Consider the following 10,044-nt stretch of genomic DNA (forward strand, 5'->3'; position numbering starts at 1 on the left):
TTTTTGTCTTTTGTTATTGTATTTATGGTTGTTGTTTGTGTTTTCATTTTTGTGTGTTTTGTTTTGTTGTCTTGTTTTTGTCTTTTATTCGTGTATTTAGTGTCTCTTTTCTTTTTTTCCTGTTCTTTTGTCATGTTTTTTTGTCTTCCGGGATTTTTTGTATGTTTACTTTTGTCTTTTGGTTTTGTATTTTTGTCTCGTTCTTTGTTTTTTGTTGTGTTTTTGTCTTGTTTTTTTGTGTCTTTTTCCATTTTGTCTTTTTTTTGTCTTTTGTTATTGTATTTTTTGTTGTTTTTTTCTTTCTTGTGTGTGTTTGTTTTGTTGTCTTTTTTTGTCTCTTCATTTTTGTGTTTGTGAAGAGTTCAAGGCCGCCTTTGACATGTTCGACATGCACCAGAGAGTTTGGCACCATGATGAGGATGCTAACCATGGTAAATTAATTTTGCAAAGTAGGATTTATTATTTATAAATCAAATATTTTTTACAGATAGCACATAAAAAACTGTTTGACCTTCTAAATGCCTTTTTTTAACAGTACATTCTTCTAGAGATGAAACAACACCATTTAGTCACCTTAACACTCAATTCAATATAGTAATGCTGCAAGCGGCTTAGCCAATCAGAGGCCACAATACTGAACAGTGCGCTCTGATTGGTCTAATCTCATCCGGTGGCCAATAGTACTGTAGTTTTAATATCTTTAGTTCATTTAATAAAATGCTTAATTCACAATCCGCAAGAGTGAAGAGAATTATGACTGCAAGTTTGCCAGGAACTAATAGAGCAGGGGTGTCAAACGTACGGCCCGAGGGCCGGATCAGGCCCGCTAACAGGTTTTATCCGGCCCGCGGGATGAGTTTGCCAAGTATAAAAATGTACCTTAAATTTTTGAATGAAATAAACTGCTGCTCTAAATGTGTCCACTCGATGATGTTTTCGAGTGGTGCGAGTGGTAATACGAGAGAGTAAAAAGGTGCGAATCTGGTAACAAATGAAGGAAGAAGAATTAAATCCCAAGAAAAACAGCAGGGGGTCCATCGTCTGGCGGTGGTTTGGCTTCAAGCGGGAAGATGTTGAACAGACAACCGTAATATGTCAAGTATGTGGCAAAAGAGTTGCTACAAAAATTAGCATTACTGCTCATTTGTAGCATCATTTGAAAAGTCACTCGCTAGAGAATGAAGAGTGCTTGAAACTCTACATGTCAACATCTCCGTTTGGTGCCACACCAACAAAATGCCCAAACAACCATTTCCACATCAACACCGTATGAAAAAAATAGTCAACAACAGAAGGAGATAACGTCCGCAGGAACCTACCACACAGCGAATGACATACACTATTTGATTTCCTATTATGCAGCTCATTTTTATTTGACACTTATTGAAATATCTTGTGTGACATCATGCACTAAAGTGCACTTTATTTGTTTTGAAATACTGTAGTGGCGTTCTGTACAAAAAGTGCACTTTAGTGTTGTTTTGATATGTCATCTTAGTGACATCATGCACAAAAGTGCACTAATAGCTTGTTTTAAAATGTCTCTGACAATCTTGCACTTTCTGTTTTGAAATGACATGAATGTTTGTGCCACTGCTTAATAACTGTTTAATAAATACACTTTTGGTCAATTGACTTAGTTGTGATTTCCCTCTCTGCATGAAAGTTTAAAATGAGCATATATTAATGCAGTATGAAGAAGAATGTTTTAATGTAGACACATAGAATTATCATATTGCTGTGATTATACGCATCAAGTGTTCATTCAAGGCTAAGGCAAAATATGGAGATAAATATTGAGTATCGTGATATGGCCTACAAATATCGAGATATTAATAAAAGGTCATATCGCCCAGCCCTACTGTAATTTGATTTTGGTATTTTTTTTTTATCTTCATAGATTGAAATTTAACACCAATGAGTTAAAAGATGAACATTATCACATAATTTATTCAGAAAATATAAATAATGACAAATCAAGATAGGATACTATTAACCGCAACATGTAAGTGTAAAAAGACAACAACAATATTATGATTTGCACAATTATTCATTATTCATGTGTTTGTTACGTCTCGTCTCCATTACTGTGAGGTATTATTTTCGGGTCTCCCTATGTCTAGCATTAAAAGATTACAGTTGGTACAAAATGCGGCTGCTAGACTTTTGACAAGAACAAGAAAGTTTGATCATATTACGCCTATACTGTATATACCTTTATATACCTGTATACATATATACTTATATATATATACATATACTGGTTCACCTGTACTGGCTTCCTGTGCACTTAAGATGTGACTAGAGATGTCCGATAATATCGGCCTGCCGATATCATCGGCCGATAAATGCTATAAAATGTAATATCGAAAATTATCAGTATCGTTTTTTTTATTATCGGTATGGTTTTTGTTTTTTTTAATCAAATCAACATAAAAAACACAAGATACACTTACAATTAGTGCACCAACCCAAAAAACCTCCCTCCCCCATTTACACTCATTCACACAAAAGGTTTGTTTCTTTCTGTTATTAATATTCTGGTTCCTACATTATATATCAATATATATCAATACAGTCTGCAAGGGATACAGTCCGTAAGCACACATGATTGTGCGTGCTGCTGGTCCACTAATAGTACTAACCTTTAATAGTTAATTTTACTCATTTCCATTAATTACTAGTTTCTATGTAACTGTTTTTATATTGTTTTACTTTCTTTTTTGTTCAAGAAAATGTTTTTAATTTATTCATCTTATTTTATTTTATTAATTTTTTAAAAAAGGACTTTATCTTCACCATACCTGTTGTCCAAATTAGGCATAATAATGTGTTAATTCCACGACTGTATATATCGGTATCGGTTGATATCAGTATCGGTAATTAAGAGTTGGACAATATCGGACATCCCTAATTGAAATACTTTGTATAGTTCAGGGGTCGGCAACCCAAAATGTTGAAAGAGCCATATTGGACCAAAAATACAAAAACAAATCTGTCTGGAGCCGCAAAAAAAATTAAAAAGCCATATTACATACAGATAGTGTGTCATGAGATATAAATTGAATTAAGGGGACTTAAAGGAAACTAAATGACCTCAAATATAGCTACAAATGAGGCATAATGATGCAATATGTACATTAGCTAGCCTAAATAGCATGTTAGCATCGATTAGCTTGCAGTCATGCAGTGACCAAATATGCCCGATTAGCACTCCACACAAGTCAATAACATCAACAAAACTCACCTTTGTGCATTCATGCACAGCGTTAAAAGTTTGGTGGACAAAATGAGACAGAAAAAGAAGTGGCATAAAACACGTCCTAGAAAGTTATACTAGTAAACGAACTACGGTGAGTTCAAGGACCGCCAAAATTAGTGGGACAAAACGGCGCTCGCCAAATACTCGAATCAGTGAATCATGTTTAATACAAACAGTGTGCTTTATAACAATTGGGGAGGTTTGTTTCATGTTTGTCCTCCTTCAGAAACCATATTAACACAAAAAAATTATTTTTTTCCCCTCATCTTTTTTCATACATTTTCGAAAAAACTCCAGAGAGCCACTAGGGCGGCGCTAAAGAGCCGCATGTGGCTCCAGAGCCGCGGGTTGCCGACCTCCGGCATACTTGCCAACCCTCCCGAATTTTCCGGGAGACTCCCGAAATTCTGCGCCTCTCCCGAAAACCTCCCGGGACAAATATTCTCCCGAAAACCTCCCAATTTATCAGCCGGAGCTGGATGGACCTGAGTGAGGACAGCCTTTTTTCACGTCGCTTTCCCACGATATAAACAGCGTGCCTGGCCAATCACGTTATTCCATACCAGGCGTCCTGCATACTTGCGATGAGCATGGTGCAGATGGAGAAGATCTTCTCTGCGTCCGTGTTGGCGCACACGTTGCCAAAGCCGACGCTGGTCAGGCTGCTGAGGGTGAAGTAGAGGGCGGCGATGTACGAGCTGCGCACAGACGAGCCGCCGACCGTGTTGTTGACGTAGGGCAGTGGTCCCCAACCACGCGGACCGATTGGTACCGGGCCGCACAAGAAATTAAAAAATATATATATATTTTTTTTTTTAATTAAACAACATAAAAAACACATTATATACATTATATATCAATATAGATCAATACAGTCTGCAGGGCTACAGTCCGTAAGCACACATGATTGTATTTCTTTATGAAAAAAACAAACAAACAAACAACCCCCCCCCACCTCCACCCCAAAATTTTCAAGCGTTGACCGGTCCGCAGCTACAAAAAGGTTGGGGACCACTGACGTAGGGCATCTCCAGGCGTTTGCCCAGCTCATGGAGCCATCCTTGGGGAAGAGACGGGAGGACAACAGGGTGACAAGAACTAAATCATCCAGACTAGAGATAAATTGTATTATTATGTTTATCTTACCTAAAAATAAATATATTTATTAATTTTAAAAAAAACTAAATACATTTTTACTATATTTTGCTAAAAACATCACAATTAATTGTATTTTTATTTGTATTTTTTCTGACTCCTTATTACAACCAGCCATATAATTATACATTCAAATAAACATCCATCCATCCATTTTCTACCGCTTATTCCCATTGGGGTCGCGGGGGGCGCTGGAGCCTATCTCAGCTACAATCGGGCGGAAGGCGGGGTACACCCTGGACAAGTCGCCACCTCATTTCAAATAAACAAATTTGAAATAATTAATTTTAAATGATCATAATAATTCATTTAAAATGACCATATTTAATTATTAAAATAATTGCTTGTTTATCAACAACTTTAGCATTTTATTCATTACATTTTGAAGCTCTCAGAAGCCAAGTTATGTTATATTCCTTAAGATTTATTTATGCAAGTTTGAAGTATCAATTATCTAAACACAGTTTTGTTTGCATATTTTCAGGATGTATATATATATATATATATATATATATATATATATATATATATATATATATATATATATATATATATATATATATATATATATATATATCAGTGACGTGCAGTCACTGCCATCATAGAAAGAAAAAAAATGTAAAAAGAAAAAAATATATATTAAATTGTTAAATGTATCCAGTGATTATACTATAAATTTATTTTCCATTTAACTTCACCAGTTTTAGATTATTTTTATTCAAAATCGCTGAATTTTCACATTTGCCGTTCAAATACTGAGAAGAGACGGTGCGGTGAACAGCAGCCAGTCGAGGCACGTCACTCAGTGCCTCAACATGGACGGACACGGCTAACTGCTGGTCTGCTGTGCAGTGAGACCGTATTGCTATATGAACTATATTATACATTTCCATAGTTTAGTTAGCTGAGGTATATAATGTACAGTGTATTTTGTCAACAACTGTATGTGTTTAACGTATTTCTTGTGCTGAGCGATCATAAAACGGCTGCAAAAGACGCACTGGCTGAGGCTCGCCTCCTGCACCCCCGCTGTAGAATGCACGGCAACCCCTGACGGGAGTGTTATATCAACTAAAGCCCACACTTAAACTTTCCACGTGCAAGATTGAATCTATTTAAAAAAGTTATTTCATAAGAAGCCAAAAAATGCAAAAACAATAATGTTCGTGTTGGAGGAGTTGTGAATGACTGCAGGGCCACAACATTAGGTACACCTGCAGACTGCAGGTGTACCTAATTCACAACTCCTCCAACACGAACATTATTGTTTTTGCACATTTTGGCTTCTTATTAAATAACTTTTGTAACCTATTTTTATGGGCTTTCCTCTTTGTGATGTTATACGTTCCTGTTATGCGCTGTTATACAGTATATGCCTTGAGCTCTTATTTTGAAGGCGCTAAGAGCGGAAGTGATGTCACGTTGCGGAGGTTTTTGAAAGAAGGTAAATAAAGTGGTCCTCGTGTAAACTGGAGCCTCCGTGTTTGTTATTTTGTAGTTTCATACAGTATAGGCGACATTTATAAATCCTCGGTTACACTTTTTTAAATAGATTCAATCTTGCACGTGGAAAGTTGAAGTGAGGGCTTTAGTTGATATAACACTCCCATCAGGGGGTTCATTAATCCAGCACAACAGCGGCACATTTATAAGTAAAGGTAAGACCATAATAACGTTTTTTTATTAAATGTGCTTTTTTGTGTGCGACAGTTTGTATGTGTAAAGTTAAAGTTAAGTTAAAGTAGCAATAATTGTCACACACACACTAGGTGTGGTGAAATTTGTCCTCTGCATTTGACCCATCCCCTTGATCACCCCCTGGGAGGTGAGGGGAGCAGTGGGCAGGAGCGGCGCCGCGCCCGGGAATCATTTTTGGTGATTTAACCCCCAATACCAACCCTTGATGCTGAGTGCCAAGCAGGGAAGAATGCTGGTATGAGCTTTTAAACATAACCCGTTAACTGCTGCCAATCAAATGGTGAATAAGATACTCTTTAGGGTTCATATGTTTGTAAATCTGACTGTAATGAAGTCAGTGCCTCACCAGCCATCAACCTCACCGCACGTCACTGATATATATATATATATATATATATATCTTTCTGTATGGAGTTTGCATGTCCTCCCCGTGACTGCGTGGGTTCCCTCCAGGTACTCCGGCTTCCTCCCACTTCCAAAGACATGCACCTGGGGATAAGTTGATTGGCAACACTAAATTGGCCCTAGTGTGTGAATGTGAGTGTGAATGTTATCTGTCTATCTGTGTTGGCCCTGTGATGAGGTGGCGACTTGTCCAGGGTGTACCCCGCCTTCCGCCCGATTGTAGCTGAGATAGGCTCCAGCGCCCCCCGCGACCCCAAAGGGAATAAGCGGTAGAAAATGGATGGATGGATGAAATACTTGACTTGGTGAATTCTAGCTGTAAATATACTCCTCCCCTCTTAACCACGCCCCCGCCCCCAACTCCCGAAATCGGAGGTCTCAAGGTTGGCAAGTATGACCCCCGGTATAGTTCAAGACTTGCGGTCATGAGAAAACATCACTGCACATCATAATGGCAGCTAGTTTCCATCTTAAAGATCTAAAAAAAATATTTGGGAATGTCCGGCGGGCCAGATTGAAGAGTTTAACGGGCCCCATGTGGCCCCCGGGCATACTTGCCAACCCTCTCGGATTTTCCGGGAGACTCCCGAAATTCAGCGCCTCTCCCGAAAACCTCCCGGAAGAAATTTTCTCAGGAAGAATTCAGGAGGCCACGCCCCCTCCAGCTCCATGCGGACCTGAGTCCAGTGTGCGCACACAAGGAGACGAAGCAGAAGAACGAGACCCTAGTCTAAGAGCGCAGGGGAGACACTTCTCCAGGGCCGATGTATGCTCGGGGCAACACCCTTCACCTTACCCGGCAGTGGGTCTTTAGGGTGAATGATGAGTCCAGCGATTAGTTGCAAATCTTGCTTTATTGATTGCTTGCACACAGCCAATCCAACACAAAACCAACTATTCACCCCCCCCACCCCCCCGCACTCAGCTACCGCTCCCTCTCTTCTCTCGCCCACACACTCACTGACGTCACTCACCTCACATGCTGTCACCTATTAAAGGGCCACACACACACATACTCTACTGTCAAAACACACAGTACAGTTAGTAGAACAACTGTGTTTTCATTACTGTGTATTTGATAGGTGCCATTGCCCCAGAATTGTATTGCATTGTACTTTCAAGTACAACAATGAGTAGATGAGTGTTATGTGTGTGTGTGTATGTGTAAATAAATGAACACTGAAATTCAAGTATTTCTTTTATTTATATATATAATAAAATAAATAAATATATATAGCTAGAATTCACTGAAAGTCAAGTATTTCATACATATATATATATATATATATATATATATATATATATATTAGAGATGCGCGGATAGGCAATTATTTAATCCGCAACCGCATCACAAAAGTCGTCAACCATCCGCATCCACCCGAATTTAACATTTAATCAACACCGCACCCGCCCGCACCCGCCCACACCCGCCCGCACCCGCCCGTTGTTATATATCTAATATAGACGATGCAAGGCATTAGTGAGGTTATAAAGTTTTGGCTGTTAAAGAAAGGAGACTGATGCAGAGACATTCAATGCGTGCCATGCTGTCACGGCCCAGACGCACACCAGTGCTCAATCATCTGGGAGCCGCGCTGAGCGCACCTCCAAGCGCGTGGAGGTGCGATGTCCCTCGCACCAGCGGCGGCTCCACCCGGGCTCGTGCCCGAGGCTTCAGCGCGCACCGCGCCGGCCATCCTACTCGTCGCGGCCTAGCCCTCGCGGCTCTCGCTGCCGGCGACGGCCGGGTATGGGCCCGACGCTCCAGCACCATCCATTTTCAGGGCTAGTTGATTCGGCAGGTGGGTTGTTACACACTCCTTAGCGGGTTCCGACTTCCATGGCCACCGTCCTGCTGTCTATATCAACCAACACCTTTTCTGGGGTCTGATGAGCGTCGGCATCGGGCGCCTTAACCCGGCGTTCGGTTCATCCCGCAGCGCCAGTTCTGCTCATCACTCTCTGCTCACACTCGGCTCACCAGGGTGAGCCCCACCCCTTTCGTGAGCGCACTGCGCGCGGAGTGACCCCTGTTACGCGCCCCCGGCAACGGGGGTGGCGGGCAGGTAAGCTGCGCGGGCGGAGCGCGCGGAGTGACCCCTGTTACGAGTCCCCCGGCCACGGGGGTGGCGGGCAGGTAAGCTGCTTACCTGCTGCGCGTGACGCCGGCCGCGGCGAAGGCGGACGAGGCGGGGTGTCGGTGCGGTGGGCGCGGTGGTGACCCTGGACGTGCGTCGGGCCCTTCTCGCGGATCACCTCAGCTACGGCTCCCGGTGGGGCCCTCTCGGGGGAAGGGGCCTCGGTCCCGGACCCCGGCGAGGCGTCCCTTCTCCGCTCCGTAAAAGTGTCCATCTCTTCTTTTTTTCTTCTTCTGTTGTGGCATATGCTGCAGGTGCATGCTCGTTTTTCGTATGTGGGTAACAACATTTAACTATGTATATATATTTCCGAATTGGTTTAACTGCCACCCGCCTGAATCTATTTAAAATCTAATTTTTTTTTATTTCAACCGCCCGACCCGACGATAAAATCTAATTTTTTTTAAATTTCAACCGCCCGATCCGCGGATAATCCGCGGACTCTGCGTTGTGTCCGCAAACCGCGCATCTCTAATATATATATATATGAAATACTCGAGTTGGTGAATTCTAGCTGTAAATATACTCCTCCCCTCTTAACCACGCCCCCCGCCCCACCTCCCGAAATCGGAGGTCTCAAGGTTGGCAAGTATGCCCCCGGGCCTTAATTTGCCCAGGTCTGCTCCAGAGTATAAATCGCACCCCCGGCCAAACTATGAAAAAAAACTGCGATTTATAATCCGAAAAATACGGTAGATGTCTCTCCATGTGGCCCCCGATCTAAAATTAGTTTGACACCACTGCGATAGAGGAAAGAACACAAGAAAGTGTGGGGGGAAAACAATACAGATGTTTATTAAGAACGGACTAAATAAAAGTGAGTGTATGAACAAATCTGCAGCTGATTAAGAGCCATAAGTTGCCTCGTCAAAGGCCTTGCGGGCCCTCTTGAGCTCCTCGTTCATTGTCAGCAGGTCTTTGACCCTGGCGAACTTCCTGGGGTCCTTCCGGATGAGGAAGACGATGTCCTCCACCTGGACGCGGCCCTGGCGACCGATAGACATGGCTTTGTGGGTCATCTCCGTGACGAACTCGATCACCAGGTCCTCCAGGATGTCCACGGACTCGGTGTACGGGTTCTGGTCGTCCCCGAAGCCGTACATCATGCAGCGGAGCTCCTTGGAGAAGAGCCTCTTCCTGCGGCCGTGGCACACGTCCGCGCCGCCGCAGCCCTCGTCCAGCTCCTCGTCGTAGGCGGCCTCGTCCTCCTCTTCCGCCATTCTGCAGGGGGGGGGGGTAAACAAAACTGGCCAGTTCGTCTGTTTACCCTAAACTACGCCATTCTTCCTTACCTGAGCTCCGACAAAGAACCAAAACAACACAACTTCCAACACAACGTCCGCGCATGCGTGGTTAACCCGGAAGTGAAATAGCGTATTTTAGGAA

The 10,044-nt window shown here is 42.3% G+C and overlaps 1 protein-coding gene across 1 annotated transcript; it reads right to left on the minus strand.

Annotated features, from left to right (window-relative positions):
• Positions 1–9,426: 9,426 nt before the first annotated feature.
• taf13 (TATA-box binding protein associated factor 13) lies at positions 9,427–10,042 on the minus strand. The gene is made up of 2 exons (XM_061924673.1): positions 9,951–10,042; positions 9,427–9,879 (listed from the first exon to the last, which is right to left on the minus strand). The coding sequence occupies exon 2, from the start codon at positions 9,876–9,878 to the stop codon at positions 9,504–9,506; it is 375 nt and encodes a 124-aa protein (XP_061780657.1). The 5' UTR covers position 9,879; positions 9,951–10,042; the 3' UTR covers positions 9,427–9,503.
• Between the last annotated feature and the right edge of the window lie 2 nt (positions 10,043–10,044).

Source organism: Nerophis lumbriciformis, linkage group LG01 (assembly GCF_033978685.3).
Source record: "Nerophis lumbriciformis linkage group LG01, RoL_Nlum_v2.1, whole genome shotgun sequence".
In the NCBI taxonomy this organism is placed as follows: domain Eukaryota; kingdom Metazoa; phylum Chordata; class Actinopteri; order Syngnathiformes; family Syngnathidae; genus Nerophis; species Nerophis lumbriciformis.